Raw genomic sequence first — 17,498 nt, 5'->3', positions numbered from 1 at the left:
GAAATAAGGCATTTTCTCCATCACTGAATCAATTAAGCATTTCCACCACTTCTCTACACACTTCTAACTCTCCCAAAATTGCTTGGAGGTTTGAAAATGAGCATGACAAGAAAACATTTCACAGTCTCAGTATTCACGAGAATGCATTCCTTGCGTTTCCTTTCCTCTCCCAAAGACCTACGGGCTGTTTTCATTTGTTTATTTATTTCTGAGAGATATCAGCTTCGTTTTAGTTATATTAAAGAAAAGGGAGAGAAGGCATGCAGCTTGAAAACTCCCTTTAAGCGCTTAGAGGGCTGTGGTATTATCATACGAGACACTTCGACAAGGAAGGAAACTCGAACACACGTAAAGAACTCAAATCATCCTGCCCAGGGGTGTCACTTTTTGACTTTCTTTTCCCCAAGACTTTTTTGAGGTCTAATTTATACACAGTGCAATGCACATGCTTCAGCTCACAGTGTGGTGGCTTTTCACTGTGTGACTGCCACCAGATCAGGATATGGAACGCCTGCAGTCACCCAGAGAGCTCACTGGTGCCCAGATCCAGGCAAGACCTTCTGCCCCCTGGGCAGCCACTGCCAAGCATAGAACAGGGGTTGCCTGTTCTTGAACTTCAAATAAGCGGATCTTGCAGTCTGTACTGTGTTGTGTCTGTCTGGCTTTTCATTCAACATAAATGTTTTTTGGGCTACATCCTTACGATGTTCTTTTTTATTGGTCAGTAGTATTCCATTGTGTGTGTCTACCAATTGGCCTGTCCATTTGCCTACTTCATTACTTTTAAGGCTGTTTGGTTTGCTTAAGTTGTTACTACCAATTGTTAATAGTAACATACAAGAGCTAGGTAAAGGTTCCTAATGTTTTTCATGTTGCCATACTGGATTTCCTATTTTAACACAATTGCTATACAATTCTGTTAAACGCCTTTAAACAACATGGGGGTTAGGGACACCGACATCCCCCACAGTTGAAAATCTGAATGTAACCTTTAACTCCTCCAAAACTTACCTACTAACAGCCTACTGTTGATCAGAAGCCATACTGATAATATGTCAATGAACACATATTTTGTATATTACATATATTATATACTGTGTTCTTACAATAAAGTAAGTTTAGAGAAAAAATGTTAAGAAAATAATACGGGCTGGGTGCAGTGGTGTGCACCTGTACTCCCAGCTGCTCTGGAGGCTGAGGAGGGAGGATCGCTTCAGCCCAGGAGTTGGAGGCTGCAATGAGCTATGATCACACCACTGCACTCCAGCCTGGGCTACAGAGCAAGACCCTGTTTCTAAAAAGAAAAAAAAAATCATAAGGAAGAGAAAATTTATTTACTATTCATTAAGTGGAAGTGGATTATGGTAAAGGTTTTACTCCTCATCTTCATGTTGAGTAGGCTGAGGCAGAGGAGGAGGAGGCAGGGTTGGTCTTGCTATGGCAGGGGTGGCAGGGGTGGGAGGCAGAAGAGGCAGGCGCACTAGGCGTTATTTTTATTGGAAAAAAATCTGCATATAGGCCGGGCGCGGTGGCTCACGCCTGTAATCCTAGCACTCTGGGAGGCCGAGGCGGGTGGATCGCTCGAGGTCAGGAGTTCGAGACCAGCCTGAGCAAGAGTGAGACCCCGTCTCTACCAAAAATAGAAAGACATGATTTGGACAGCTAAAAGTCTATATAGAAAAAATTAGCCGGGCATGGTGGCGCATGCCTGTAGTCCCAGCTACTCAGGAGGCTGAGGCAGGAGGATCGCGTAAGCCCAGGAGTTTGAGGTTGCTGTGAGCTAGGCTGACGCCACGGCACTCACTCTAGCCCAGGCAACACAGCGAGACTCTGTCTCAAAAAAAAAAAAAAAAAAAATCTGCATATATATATAAGTGGACCCTCACAGTTCAAACCTGTATTGGTCAAGGGTCAACTGTATTTGGACACGATATACAGAGAAGGAACATTTCTGTTTGCTGAAACACATCAGATCCTGGTCCATCTATTTGTACTGCCCAGTGAGTCTCCCTGCCAAGAATCGGGGTCACCGAGATGGACCAAGACGACCACACAGTGTGGGGCCCCGAAAGGGGTGTGGAGTGCGTCACGAGCTTAATTAAGCTTATAAAGAACTGGCCTCTGTGGAAGCCACAGTTCAAAAGCAAACCAAATGGGTTTCTTTAATAGCTGCATGTAATCTGATTTTCATAGTTATTCTCCAAATGTAAAATGCATGCAGAGCCATGGCACGGGGTCTATGTGGGCAGCATACTAAAAAGTGCAAGGCTGGGTTGATGGAGACAGGAGCTCCGTTCCTACTTCTGTATCTCATTAAATTCTCTCTTTTTATTGAAAAGCGGCACTTTGCAACCTTCAAGTTAATATTTATGTTTGCTGCTCTGCAAAGCAATTTGGAAAGTAGCTTTAGGTAGGCTACCCCAGAGAGACAGCTGGCTCTGAAGTTCCCCAGCAGCCAGGCCAGGAAAAAGGGGAAGGTTTTGCAGTTTATGTCATTCATTGTCCTTTCTCTCACCTTGAAAAAAATACAAATGAATCCACAGCTATCAAGTTCCTTTTTTTTTTTTTTTTTAAATCTAAAGAGGTTTATTCTGAGCCAATACAAGTGACCTTGGGCTGGGAATACATAAACCCAGAAGCTTTGAGTAAGCAGTCCTGAGTCGGACAGATTACAGTGTGGTTTTATACATTTCAGGGAAACAGGAATTGTAGGTAAAATCATAAATTGATACATGCAAGGTAACAAGTTCTTGACTGTCATCTGCGGTACGTGTGAGACAAAAACCCATTGTACCTGACACAATAATTTCCAAAAAATGTTCCAATCTGTTATACATTTAATAAGAAAACATCCTATTCTCTGGACAAAGAGGTACAAGGAAAAGTGAGCAAATGAATGCAGCGCTTTTAGTCTGAGACTGCAAAGCCATCCGTCACCCCAGAAAGGGAACCATTATGAACTTTACCAAGAAGTCGCTGCTTTACACAGGATTTCTTAGTCATAATTACCATACTTCCATTTAAAATATGATTTTATTTTTATAAAATTTAAGTCTACCAAATTGCAGGAACCCTACTGTCACGTAAAGCCCAAGCCAATTCCTTGTACGGCTAAGAATCACTTGGTTGCAGCTAGTCCTCCGGGAAATATGCGGGTCGTTGTCAGGGCTTAGGGATCTTCTAGAGAAATTCTTTCATGCCTGTAATGGCCTTTTTTCTTTTTTTTTTCTCCCCAGAAACACAGTCTCGCTCTGTCGCCCAGGCTAGAGTGCCGTGGTGTGATCCCAGCTCACTGCAGCCTCCAGCGTCGGACCCCACGGGCGGCGGGCTGGGCTGGGGCCCCAGACTGCTCTCCCTGCCGTGCGCTGCCCTGTGCTCTGCCTGGCCTGCTGTAAGTCGGGGCTCCCGTGGTCTCCATTTTCTACAGTGGCTCACAGAACTCAGGGAATCACTTTACTTACGTTTACCAATTTATAATAAAAGATTCCGATGAACACCAGGGGAAGAGACAGGTTGGGTGAGGTATGGGGAAGGGGCGCGGAGCTTGCATGCCCTCCCCAGGCTTCAGCTCCCCAGACGCTCTCTGAGCCCTGTCCTCTAGGGCCCTTTACGGAGACTTTCTTGGCTAGGCATGACCGAAGCAGGGACAACCGTGTAGAAACGAGACTGGACAGAAAGGGTCTGATCTGAGGGGGACCCGGCAAGGCCTGTCTGTTCAGATTCTGCTCGGCCTCTCTGGGCAGCGTTCCTTCCACTCGGTGTGGGGCAGCGCCCGTCTGAAATGGGGTCTTATGATCAGACAAGGTGGGTCAGAGCATTTATGGCCAGCTCCAGGACAGAAAGGCGGGCAAGATTAGAGGCTATCTTCAGTTTCTACGGCCTGCCTTGGGGAGGAAGGTGCAGGTGAAGGAGGGCAGAAGGGCAGAGAGAGATGCTGTTTCCCGGGGCCCGAAGTGCCCCAGCGCTCCAGCAACGGACGCCTTTCCCCGTTATCGCTCTCACGCTGTTCCCAAGCTGCTTCGGTAGCCAAGGACAAAGGCCAAATACTTTAACAAAACACATGCTTATTGTTTTAGTCACTTAGGAAATGACAGGGTTACGGGAGTTATGAGCCAGGAGCAGTGGATGAAAACCAATGCCTATATCATGACATCATGAGGGTCTTTGTGGATGATCAAGTTAAGATGAAGTCATTAGAGTGGGCTCTAGTCCAACACGCCTGTGTCCTTATAAAAACTGGGACACGGAGACACGCACAGAGAGGCCATGTGAACGTGCAGGCAGAGATCAGGGCCCTGCTGCCACACGCCATGGGGCAGCGCGGGCCGCCAGCACACCGCCAGGAGCCGAGGGAGGGCACCAGGCAGATGCGGACTGGCAGCCCCGCAACTGAGAGAGAATACATTTCCGTGGTTCTGAGCCCCCAGTTTGTGGCACTTTGTTCTGGTAACCCCGACACTGTTGCAGCATTCTCTCCCTCTGCCTCCTGGCGGGACAGTCTTCTCTTCCTTTACTGCAGGAAGGTGAAACGTCCCTTTCTTGATGGCCCCCCCCCTCGCCGCTGTTCTACCCCAAGCGTTCTCCCTCCCGCCAGGAGGCTGCTGTGTGCCGTTACTTGGTGCCCCACCTGTTGTCCTTGACTATAAACTCCTGGAGGGCACCCCCAGCCGGAGGCCTGGCCCGGCACCCACTCGGCCAACATAAATGTTTACTGCACTGGACCGAAGTTTACAGTGCGAGGCCCTGAGCTACCGCAAGGGAGACGAGAAAGTAACCGCGACCCACACTCAGACCTCAACTCTGCGATTCTCCCCAGGCGCCACCTCTGATAGCCCCCTGTCTGGGGGGTGACCCCACCACCATCCTGGCGCCCCGCAGGACACCAGTCTTAACTCTTGCTGATTATTCAAGTCTGGGGCCTCTAGCCACGGGCCTTTGCAGGAACCTGTTCCCCTGTCTCCTCAGTCATGGGTCTCCACCACCTGCTGTGCACACGGCAGCCAGCGGCAACCCGTGGAACCCAAACCCCACACGTCACCCCGTACTGAAAGCCCTGCCTGATCCCTCAGGATAAAGCCGCCCTGCAAAGCCTGCCTGCCCCTCCTCTCCCCTCCCCCGGGACCCACGCAGCCCCTGTCCTGCTCTTTGGCCGACCCTACTGTATGTACCCGCCCTGAGCTGTCTCCTGGGGCTCCCCATCACCGCTTCCACAAACAACCCCCAGCCCCCTTGCAGGAGCTCAGGTGTGGACTGCGGTTCCCTGTCCCCCAGGACCACCCTGCCCCCAAGCTTCACGGGTGGGGACGGTTCCCTGTTCACCAGGCTTCCCTCGGCCCCAGGTCTGGCTCTTGTTAGAACCCGAACAACTGGAAGTGCGCATTTTTGTGGTTCTGTGATTCTCATCGCCTCCAGGACACGCTGAGGCCACGGGCCGCCGGGCCGTTGGATCCAGCGCCGTCAGCACAGCCGGCGAAGCCCAGGGCTCAACCGTGTTGGCAAAGAGGCCGCAGCTGAGCCCTGGGTGTTGGTCCCCGCGCCCCCGGTTCTTGGAGCGTCAGCTGCCCGCGCAGCGCGGGACGGGGACTTGGGCGTCCGGCAGCCCGGGGCCGCGCTCCAGGCCGGGCGGGCGCGGGGCGGGGGCCGGCGGCGGGGCCGCGCCCTCGGCCACTCCCCGGGGCGGTGGCGGCGGCGACCGGGGCGGCTCTCTCACGTGCTCCGCCCGCACCGGCCCCGCGCGCGGCCCATGACCTCCGCGCCGCCGCGCTCGCCCACGCCGCGGGCCCCCAGGATGAAGAAGGACGAGTCGTTCCTGGGCAGGCTGGGCGGCACGCTGGCGAGGAAGAAGAAGGCCCGGGAGGGTGAGTGCGCCCCGCGCACGCGCACACGCGCCCGGCCGCCGCGCGCCGGGGCCCACGCGGGCCGCCCCGCCCCGCCCCGCCCGCGGGACCGGTTGCGCGGCGCGACCTTGGGGACCGGCCCGTCCCGTTGCCCTAGGCTTTAACGCCGCCGGGAACCAGCCGCGCCCGCCCGGGTCCCGCGTTTGGGGCTCGGGCGTCTGTTGCTCGCGCGCCGCCAGCTCCTGCGCGCCCGGGTCGGAGCAAACGGCCGGTTCCTGCGCCCACCCTCGCTGCAGGCGCCATTGGTTTAGCAGCGTGCGTGGCCAGGCGACAGCCACCGGCCGCCCTGCGAGCGGGCACGCCGGGCCGGGAGGGCCGGCCGGGGGACCCGCGGTGTTTCGCTGCGCGCGTGTCCCGCAGGGCACGTGGGGCGGGGAGGCGAGGAGGAGGGCGCGGGACGTGCGGCCGGGGCCGGGGAGCCCTGCGAGCAAGGCGTACGGAGAGCCCCCAATTCCTTTTTACCCCGTGTGCTACGAAAATATTTCTGAAAAACTCCCTACCTCCTGGTACATTTTAAAGGTTTTTAGAGTTGCAGGGGGCATCGTGGTCCTTAAGCCTACAGCTTTCCCAGGGCCTCCCCGGGAGCTGCTTCCTGAATTTTCCCTTTGTTTGGGCCTGAGGTTCTTCCCCTGGGGCAGTGCCTTATTGTGAGATCCCGGAGGGGCAGAGGCGAATTGAGTGAGGAATGGGGGTGCCGCTGGGAAAAGGCCGGGGGGAGGCAGGAAGCCCAGGGGCTGGCCTCAGGCAGGGCACTGGGAAAGAGCTCTCCAGTGGGGGGGTATGTGGGGTGTTTTCTTTAAACTACCTGGGCCTGACTTGTTCCCCAGAACTCTTCCTGTGCCTCCAGCAATGAGTGTGTACCCCTGGGACACATGTAGCTCCACTGTGTATTCATAGGGACGTGGTGCATGTGGGACACGTGTGACAGATGTACCTCCAGGGGATGTGTTGTGTGTCTGTGTGTGCCCCATGCCCCCCACCGCGGGGATTTGTGTAGGTGTAGGGAATTCGTGTCCTCCCGGCATCGTCCCCAGGGCAGCGTGTGCCCCAGGGGTGCCCATCTCCCCAGCGTTATCCAGCTCCCCCAGGGCAGGCCCCAGCCACCTTCAGGAGATCTTGAACATTTCCAAGCAAATTGGACACTGCTCTCTCAGGCCTTGCCCTGGAGGACCCACCCTGGCTTGTGTTAATTTCTGTTTGTCAGGTCTCCTAAATGAGATGATAAGTGGCTGTCACCCTTCTCTCTGTCATCGCCACTGCCTCTCTATGTGCTTCCTCCCCTGCAGTCAGCAGCGCCCTCACCAGAAATCTTTTCAGTTCCTCTTTACGCCTTACAGTTGTGGACATCCCCCTCCCGACTCATCCCGCAGTGGGCTGTGCCCATGGTGGGCCTCGGCTTTCACGGAACGGGGAGTCGTAATGAATAAACAAACAGTACCGTGACAACATGTGCGGTGGTGGATATACAACGGGGCAGTCAGAGTGCCCACGGAAGGTCTCCGGGGGTGAGGGGATGTTTGGGTTGTGACCAGAAGGAACCAGAGAAAGAAGTGTTTCGCAGAACAGCAGAAGCGGAATGTTCTGGACTATCACAGCTTTTTACAGGTGGTATGTATGCTCTTGGAGTGCGAAGAACACACACCCAAAGCCATGGGCTGGTCCTGAGTTTCACAGTAAATGCTTTGCATCCTGGCTTTTATGAATTAATGTGTGCCTAGAAAGCTGAGGGCCAGTCTGGTTCAATTTAAATACGCCGGGAATCCCAGTGGCCCAGAGCCCCCGTGATGAGTAGAGCAGACATGACAGCAGAAGTGCGATGTTGCCGGCCTTGCTGATGTTGCTTTCACATGAAAGTTAGCTGAGTGCTCCCGCCTTGGTTCTCAAGGTTGGGGTGCCTGGCACTCTAGGGGTCCCCCAAACAGAAAGCCAGCAACCCTAATTGGACCCAGACACAGGAATTGAGGGAGGGGCTGGACCGGGAAGGGCTTAGTGGCTTCTCTGTGGTCTTCTGGGAAGTGGAGGAGTCAGGAAAACTGGATATTGAGGTCTTGAATAATTGAGACTTGCCAGTATTTCTGCAGGCCTGTTGCCCTGGCAACTTGCACTCCTGGCCATTCCTGGTGGGATCAGCTCCTGGCCCCGACTCTGGGCGTCAGAGCTCCCTCATATGCCTGCAGGGAATGACCAGGAAGAGGGCGCTCCGGAGGTTCCTCGCCTGCCCGCCCGCACTGGCGGCTGCATTTCCTCCTTTGTTAGAAAGTTGATGGTGGAGTCAGGACAATGGATGTGACTGATATTTTCCTGAGTTGAGGGCCCTGTAAGGGGGTGGGGGCGTGCTGGGAAGCCCATGGGCGTTCGACCTCACCCAGCTAGCGGAGATCCTCTGGGTGTGACAAGACATGGAGGAACATTTGGGGTAAACGTCTTGGCCTATTTTGGGGGAGGCAGCGTTGGGAAATGTGGGGTGCTGGGGTTTGGAGGAACAAATGCAGGAAGTGTCTGTGCATGAACTTCACAGCGGGCGTGATTAAGGCTCATCCTCTGTGGGAGGTGACACCAGGATTGTCACGTGGTGGCCGGGTCAGAAGAGGGAACTAACTAACTGTGGGCACTGGGAAGGTGGACAGGAACAATCAGACCCAGAGCTCCCACAGGGGTCTGGGGACTTCAGAGGACACTGCCCTAGGAACGTGGACCCCTCCAGACCAGGTCCCCCTGGTGACCCCGGGATGAGCAACCCCATCGGTCCACCGGGCCAGCAGGTGGGCTGGGCACAGCACCGCCGCTATGAGCGTCCTCAGAGGTGGCAGCCAGCTCTGGGGCCAGGTAGAGTCCCACCACCATTTGCCGTGGGAGGCTGGCTCTGCGCTGTGCCCAGACGCCGGACATCAGGCACCACTGGCCAGTGATCCGTGTCAGGATTTCTCAGCAAACCGAGACCAGCAGGGCCAGGACAGCCACATCCAGGGGTCCTGTCCCTCTCTCTCCTCTGAGGAAATCACTAAGGAAGTTCCCGTTCCCTGATGGCTTTAAAAATATGTATATATTAAACAATTATTTAGAGCAGTTTTAGGCGTTTCATCTGTCCCTTCTTGCAGCCCCCCACTGCCCGTCACCAGCACCCCCAGGCCGTGTGGTCCATTTGTTACAGTCCTGAACCGGCACTCAGACATCATCTCCCAGCGACCATCGTTGGCATTAGGGGTCACGCTTGGTGTTGTACATTCCGTGGGTCTGGACGAGTGTGTAATGATGTGTATCCGCTATCACAGTACCACACAGAGTAGTTGCACTGCCCTAAAAATCCCCTACTCTCTGCCCATTCATCTCTCCACTTCCCCAAACCCTGGGCAACCACCGGTCTTTGTTTTTCTGTCTCCATGGTTTGTCTTTTCTAGAATGTCATATAGTTGGAGTCATATAGTGTGTAGCCTTTCAGATTGGCTTCTTTTACTCAATAATATGTTCTTACGGTTTCTCCATGTATTTTCATGGCTTTATAGCTCATTCTTTTCTGTACTGCATAGTGGTCCGGCGTCTGGACGTGCTGCTGTTTGTTCATCCTCTCACCTGCTGAAGGCCGTCTTGTTGCTTCCAAGTTTGGGCAGTTATGAATGAAGCTGCTGTAAACATCCGTGTGCCGGTTTTCATGTGGACATAAGTTTTCAGGTCATTTGGGTTCATACTAAGGAGCTCAATTGCTGGATCATACAGTAAGAGTATGTTTAGTTTTGTAAGAAACCCCCAAACTGTCTTCCAAGTGGCTGGACCCTTGTGCATTCCCACCAGCAGCGAATGGGAGTTCCGGTTGCTCCATATCCTCGCCAGCACTTGGTGTTGTCAGTGTTCTGGATTTTGACCATTCTATTAATAATAGGTGTGTGCGTGGTAGTATCTCACTGTTTCAGCTTGCATTTGCCTGGTGACATGTGATGTGGAGCATCTTTTCATATGCTGGTTGCCACCTGCGTATCTTCTTTGCTGAGGTGTCAGCGTCTTTAGCTCATTTTTTAATCAGGTTGTTCGTTTTCTTATTGTTGAGTTGTAAGAATTCTTTGTGTATTTTGGATACAAGTCCTGCATCAGTTGGGAGTTCTGCAGGTGTTTTCTCCCAGTCTGTGGCTTGCCATCCTCTCTTGACCCTGATGTCTTTTAAGCATTGATGTAAAAATAGTGACAAATGACAAGATATTGAGACGGCATGAACTAGACGTAAAGAAATCACTAGGTGACTGTGACATGGAACTGAAGGTTGAAAGTATTAAGTTTCTTTGTGACTATAAATAACTTCCAGGAGATAAATCTCACAGCCTTAAACCACCAACCTCGAGTTCCCTTCAGATTATCTGTCTTTTATGTGGGGCCATTGGTAGTGTAGACGCTGAGTTGCTCCAAACACCATGACACTTAAACACGGCTGTGTAATGAGAGCTCCTAGAGACACACACTATTTAATTTCGTCCCGCAAGGTAGGAATTTCCCTCCATTTTGTAGTTGAGGAAACAACCTTACCTAGTAGCCACTTCACAGTAATTTAAGCCAGTTGTTCTCAACCGGGGTGACTGTGACCACAGGGGCATCGGCAGTGTCTGGTTGACACGACTGGGGTCTGGCGCTCCTGGCGTCAGTGGGACGGAGCCCTGGGAGGCCGGTGTACGTCCTGCCCTGCCCCCATCGACGAAGCCTCTGACCCCAACTGTCGGACAGCAGCGCTGAGGTGGAGAAACCCCTGTTTCTTAGGTGTCTTAAGAACTCCAAGAGAAGTTTAGTAACCAGATGGCAGGAGAGCCGGTGCCACTGAGGGGCTGCACCTGCCAGAGTCTGGGAAAGCCCCCCCGAGCCCCACCGGGATGCCCCGGCCCAGCGCCCAGCGTCTCAGCCGAGTCCTTGCGCGGGAGGAGCCACAAGCCCACTCTGGCGGCGGCTGTGGCCGGGCCGGCCAGTGCCCGGTAGGTGTGGTGCACAGGCACCTGGGGAGTGGGGGTCCTGGGGGTCCACATTCCCAGAGGTGGGAGATGGGCATGGCCTTGGCAGATGCCCGCTCTGGAGGTGGAGAGCTATGTGAGAAGAAACTTTTGGAATTTAATGGGTTTGTGAAAGCTGAAAGGAAATGCAAGCAAATCCTCCAGGATCACAGGGGTCCTGGCTAGGAAGCAGGGGAGGGAGGCCAGCTTGTCCCCTCTGTCTCTGAGGGAGGGGAGCCCCTGGAGCTTGGAGGGTGAGGAAATATAATAGGTAAAAGGAGGTGTGATTGTGACAACAGAGTCTGCGCCAGGGACTCATTTTCCGCCCCCCATTCCCTCACCAAATCTTCACCCATCAGGGCCTGGCCTGGGAGCAGGGGCTGGGCGGGGACCCCTGCTCAGGCCCTGTGCTCAGGACAGTGTGGTCTGGCGGGAAGAACAGGCAGACGTGGGGACGGACACCCACTGGGGACACGCCACTGGACCTGGGGGCTCCCCCAGCTGGAGGAACTGCTGCCAGTGGAGTATAAAGGACGGCTGGAAATTAGCCCAAGGAGGGGACCCCAGCAGGGCCCTTTTGGGGCAGTGCAGGCGGCTCCCAGTGGCTGTGGTCAGCCCTGGTGGGAGGCTGGAGAGGCCCACAGCCCTGGCACCCCTGCACATGGGGCTGTGGGAGCCCTCACCAGGTTCAGCAGGGGTGACCAACCTCGGTGACCTGCTTAGGGAGTCTGGGGGGCTGTAGAGTAGGTGGCTGGGAGGCCGCTTTCAAAATGAAGGGATTTTGGATAGAGAGAGATTTCCAGCGTCCCTAGATTGCTGGTCTCAGGACAGGGTTTGTCCTTTCTTTAGAGGGGATGTGTGACTCCAGGGCCATGTCCCCCAGCGCCCCGACCCTGTTCTCACGGGCCGGCTCCCTGTGTCGGTGGGAGAGTTTGCAGCTGGTCAGGATGTTTCTGCTCCAGGAGCTGCCTGGCCTTGCTCACGACTTTGGAGCGATTCCGTGTGCTGCTTGCTGGCAGATCTAGACGGCCCCTCGGCCACGAACCTTCGGAAATAAAAAATGGAACAAGATCCTTCTTTGTGGGGAGATCGGGGAGAAGGATTTTCAGTGACTGTGTCTCCTTTGCTGGCAGGGGTTTCGGAATCCTCATTTCCAGGCTCTCAGAACGGCAACTACGGCGGGCTGGACTCAGCCTATGAGAATGGAATGAGAGTGGCTGCCCTAAGGGAGGGAGATGAGCAGGTGCTGGACCAGGCCCACGTTCATCATGGTTTCTAGAATATTCTATGAGAAAGAGGAGTCAGTGGCAGCCCTGTTTGGAGACCTTGGATCACAAGGCTCTTTGCAGACGCTGCCGAGGAAGAGAAAACAATTCTGCGTCCTTTCTCCACACCCAGGCCTTCTCCGTGCAGAGCACACCGCCGTTTGCGCACGGGGCAGCTCTTGGCTCGCTGAGCAAAGGTACAGTGAGGTCACCTGCAACGTCACCCAGCTCCTGTGTTGTCAGACACCCCTCAGGGAGGTGGGTGGAACTCACTGGAAATCCTCTCTCTGGCTGAGAGGAAGTGGGTGGCTTTCAAGGATGGCTTAGGTAAATTTCCTTTGATTATTATTCTGATTCTAATCTTCAAATCCAGAATTCCCCATTGTGTGTCCCCGATGCGTTGTGCCCTGCAGGGGAGCCCAGTCAACTGTGTGCACTGGGTGCTTTTCTCGGTGGCCTTCTAGAATCTCCCGGAAACTCTGCTTCAGTAGAAAAAGGAACAGGTGATACTTGGCCCAACAGGTGATAACGATACTTACCTTTTTCAGCTGGGAGGGGGTTTCTGAGGGATAGCTGGCTCTTGGTGGTTCTCCCAGCGCCTTGGTTACAAACCTCCCGGGAGACTCACATCGCCTTGGCAACCCCACACGCGGTAGAGGAGCTCTGCATTGAGTTCCTGTCTCACCTCTGTGCAATTAATATTTATTGCACATCCTGAAGTTGCTGACCAGCAAGCTCCCTGTCCAGTCATCAGAATAATTAAGGAATGTTTGTTCGATGTGAGTCTGCACCTGCTGTGCGTGGTTTGAAAGTGCCTGGTTCGACTGATTCCTCCCTGCTGTGGTTGGCAGAGGCCAGGTGGGTACCTTTAGCTAGCTGTTTTCTTCTTTTCAAATATGTGTCTCCCTCACATAAAAGGCAGATCCAAAGAAAACTTTGTTTCTTTTTGCATTAGCTGTACACGTTATTTTCTGGCGTTCAGGTGAAAAATTGGTTTATCTCCTAATGAGCGTATTTGCTGTTCACTACGTTACATGGAGGCTGAAAAGTGTATTAGTAAGCTTCAGTATAAACATATGTTGGCCCAGTGGTGTTCATCTGCTTGTCTGTGCTACTTGCTGTTAGGGTGAAAGAATGTAGACATAACGCAGTCAATTCTAGAAGTTTTTGGCAGCTTTCGTGTCATTGAGGTACTTCTCCGTGATACGTATTGAGACGAGAGACTTCCGTTGCAAGAAGAAACGGAAGGAGCAGCAGTTTCTGGCTTCATCCAGTTTTCAGGGCTTCCAGCGTCCGAGTGATAACTTGATCAGCCCGGGGAGACCAGCAGTCTTTTAGTTTTCTGCCTACTCTGGTGCTCCGACTAAGTGTCTGGGCCGTGGGGACCAAACTCCCTTGGAGGCCGCGTGTTGTGAAGCTTCGGGGCCTTGTTTCTTCATGTGCGACGTGCGGACGTCTGGGGCAGACGCAGCTCTGCGTTTCTGAGCTCCCTCGCTCTCAGAAATGCACTGGAGGCGGCACAGCAGGGTGGTGCGGCCTCACTGGACCTGCCCCTTATCTCTCTAAGCCTCTGTTCCTTGTGGTCCCTTGTTGATCATAGTGGCACTTGTCTCCTGTGTGGTGTGAGGATAAACTTTCATGAAGGAAGTGAAGCCCTATCCGCAACTGAGTGAGCGTTAGTTATTGATAAATGTTGACTCCAGAGATGGTTCGTGGTAGAACAGAAAGGGCGAGTGAGCTTGATATATAATGACTACCTAGCTGTGTGTTGAGAAGGATTCTGAGGCTGTGTCTGGGCCTAGGGGAAAAGAATGCTGGGACCAGTTAGCTACCCTACCAGTGTATATGGAGGGTTAATGGTGTGACTGTCGTGCCCAGAATAGAAGCCTGTCCCAGCTCTGGTCCTGTGTCATTGCTACAGCACTGGCTGCTTTCCCATTCCCATGCAGCAGCTACTTGGCCCTTGGTCACAAAGTTACAGAAATCCTGCCAGGTGTGGGTGCGTGGCCCACGCCTGGAGTCCTAGCTACTGTGGAGGCTGATGTGGGAGGATTGCTTGAGGCCAGGAGTTGGAGACCAGCTTGGGCAATGTAGTCAGACTCCATCTCTAAAAAAATTTTTAAAACAAAACACACAAAAAAACCCCAACCCAGAGTTACATAAATCCTTTAAGATATTGCATTGAGGAGCGTTAGTATCCTAACTCTTCCCTAGCCCTGTGTGACTAGCAAGCACCCTCCATTCTCCTGAGATGGCCCCTGCACAGTGACAGTTTTGCATTTTCGGAGCAGCAGGTGTTTCTGAGCCGGAACTGAACACTGGTGCCTGGAAAGTGAGAGCAGCTCAGGTCAGCAAGTCTCTGTCTCAAAAAAAAAAAATCTGTTTTCTTTTTGAGACAGGGTCTATGTTGCCTAGCGTGGACTCTAACTTCTGGGCTCAAGTGATCCTCCCACCTCAGCCTCCCGAGTAGCTGGGACTATAGGTGCATACCACTGCACCTGGCTCTTGATGAATATCTTGTCCAAAGCTGAATTTAAAATATCTTCATCTGTATCTTTTTTCTCTTTTTGAAAATTAATACAGTTGAACATAGAACACATGGGTGTTAGGGGTGCTGTCCCCCTTGCAGTTGAAAATTTGGGTATAACTTTTGACTCCCCAAAAACTTGACTACTAATAGCCCACTGATGACAGGAAGCCTTACCAATAACATATGTAGTCAATGAACATGTATTTTGTATATGTATTATTTACTGTATTCTTATAATAAAGCTGTAGAAAAAATGTTTTTAAGAAATCATAAGAGACTGGGCGCGGTGGCTCACTCCTGTAATCCCAGCACTCTGGGAGGCCGAGGTGGGTGGATCGTTTGAGCTCAGGAGTTCGAGACCAGCCTGAGCAAGAGCGAGACCCCCATCTCTACTAAAAATAGAAATTATCCGAACAACTAAAAATAGAAAAAATTAGCCAGGCATGGTGGCGCATGCCTTTAGTCCCAGCTACCTGGAAGGCTGAGGCAGGAGGATTGCTTGAGCCCAGGGGTTTGAGGTTGCTGAGATGCCACGGCACTCTAGCTTGGGCAACAGAGTGAGACTCTCTGTCTCAAAGAAATCATAAGAAAGAGAAAATACATTTACAGCAGTGTACTATATTTATCGATACTGTATGTTAATGTTGATGAATCATCTATCTGAAACAGTGGCAGCTGCAGTTGCAGACCTCCATCTACGGTGCATCAAGCATTGCTACTTTTTCTTGTAATGTCATGACTTTTCTCTGCTTTTTGGGAACTCTTCCAGCATCACCAGTGGCACTTTGTGTGGGTCTCACAGTATTATTCAGGGTTTATGGGATTGCACTAAACATGATGAAAAATATGAGAGAACCGAAAGAGATCACTTTTTACTGCAATTTGCAATTTACTGGAGAGAGGAACTGCTCACACAGAGATAATTAGGTCACACGGGGGTTTTAAGGGTTTTAAGCAGATACTTGCAACACTTGAGCTCACTGCACTAGCAACAGGAGGTGGCTACGGTGGTACAGTATGTATTACAGTTAATTTCATGCAGTTATGATTTAATACCACATGTTTACATTTGCTTACATTTCTGTCAGCTGCAAATGTCCAGTCTGTGTGTGTAAGTTTTGATATATTTTAACTTTTTATAATAGATTTGTGTATATTTTATGGTAGTTAATGATAAAATAGACTAGTATTATATCTGCACATATTTTATGCATTTGTGATATACCTAAATTTTTCTTAATTTTTGTGGATGTTTCTAGGCTATGTGGTCGGGCTGCAGTTTTTTCAAATTGTTGCAAATCTCCAAAAAAATTTTCCAATATATTTACTGAAAAAAATTCACTTACAAGAGGACCCACATGGTTCAAACCCATGTTGTTCAAGGGTCAGCTGTACTGTCTTTAAAAGTAAGACCTGAACCAGCCCTTACCTGATATATATAAGCATAATAGAAGGTCATCTGTGAAGTGAGAAAAAAAGTTAAAAGATGATTAAAAAAAAAAAAAAAAACCAGAATGGAGTCTGCAGTCGTCATACTGTACCTAAGACTTTTTGGCCACTTCTAGTGTTCCAGGCATCGTGCTAAAAGAAACACTTTATGCATTATTACCTTGTTTGCTACTCTCACCAGGCTGGGAAGTAGGTATTGTGTAGTTATCCCCATTTTGCAGGTGAGCAGACGGAGGCTCAGAGAGGTTATTTTGATTTTGCAAATGGGCAGACAGGCTCAGAGAGGCACGAGGTCATACCGCCAGCAGGGAGATTCAGTCCCAGGCAGTCTGGCTGTTAATTGCCACTGACCCTGCTAAACTAGGAGAATGATTCAGACGTGAGTACTTCTCCCAGCTGGCTCCTAGTAAACCAAGATCATTCCTGGCATTTGAGCCGCACTCCGCCCCAGCGTTAGGAAGATGCACCAGAGGAGACAAATTAGATGCATTTTGTGCTGAATGAGCTTGTTGGCATTTATAGAAAGAGGGCAGAACCCCGGCGGCTTCGTGCTGCTCCAGGACCGAGTCCAGATTCTCACCGGCTGTCCAGCGCCTGCCGAGCCCCGGCTCCGGCCCTTCTCTGCCTTGCCTTGGTCCCAGTGTCTCCGTTCACCTCCTGCGGGTCCCATGATCTCCCTTGGCTTGGAGCCTCACCCGTGCTGTTCTCTCTCCTCCAGCAACTCTCTGTCGCGCCTCCAGCAGGGCTGGGGCCCCTCTCTGCCCACTTGCACAGTGGTGTTTGCATGTTCCTGCCTGGGCTTGTTGGTTAGGTCCTGTCTTCCCGCTAGCCCAGGTCCCTGGGAGACAGTGATGAGAAATGCTCTTCCGCCACTTCACGTGGTCTTTGTGTGTTTTCCCAGGAAGCAAGAGGCAGTCTGGTGTAGTGGTCGGGGGCACTGACCTTGGGCCAAACTGCACGGGTTTGAACTGATCCTACTGGGCTCTGTCTGGGGCTCTGACCTTGAGGAAGGTGCTTCCCCGCCCTGTGCCTCTGTGCCCTCATCTGTAAAGAGTACCTAACTCACAGGGCCATTAGGGAATCCAGTTATTATGTGAAATGATGTAACTAAAACTGGGCCTGGTCAAGCCATTGAGCAAGAGAAAATATTTGCAAAACACACGTCTGATAAAGGACTGTGGTCCAGGAGACGTAAAGAACGCCTGCAACGCACTAATAAAAGGACAGCGCAACAAAAGAATAGATAAAAGGTGTGAACAGACACTTCGCCAAAGATAGGCAGGTGGCCAGTGTGCCTCTGGAAAAGTGCCCAACGTCACGAGCCACCTGGGAGTGCAGATTAGAAGCAGGGGGCGGGGGGCACACTGTGGGCCCGTGGGAAAGCCCGACACCG

At 52.0% G+C, this 17,498-nt stretch overlaps 1 protein-coding gene across 1 annotated transcript in view; it reads left to right on the top strand.

Annotated features, from left to right (window-relative positions):
• The first annotated feature begins 5,672 nt into the window (after window positions 1-5,672).
• Window positions 5,673-17,498, top strand: part of PARVB (parvin beta) — a 90,403-nt gene continuing 78,577 nt past the window's right edge. The window contains exon 1 of the mRNA XM_045552828.1: window positions 5,673-5,858. Coding sequence (XP_045408784.1) covers window positions 5,744-5,858 — 115 coding nt within the window. The 5' untranslated portion in view covers window positions 5,673-5,743. The remainder of the gene's footprint in view (window positions 5,859-17,498) is intronic.

Source organism: Lemur catta, chromosome 6, assembly GCF_020740605.2.
Source record: "Lemur catta isolate mLemCat1 chromosome 6, mLemCat1.pri, whole genome shotgun sequence".
Classification (NCBI taxonomy): Eukaryota; Metazoa; Chordata; class Mammalia; order Primates; family Lemuridae; genus Lemur; species Lemur catta.
This window is presented reverse-complemented; position numbering and strand designations above follow the sequence as displayed.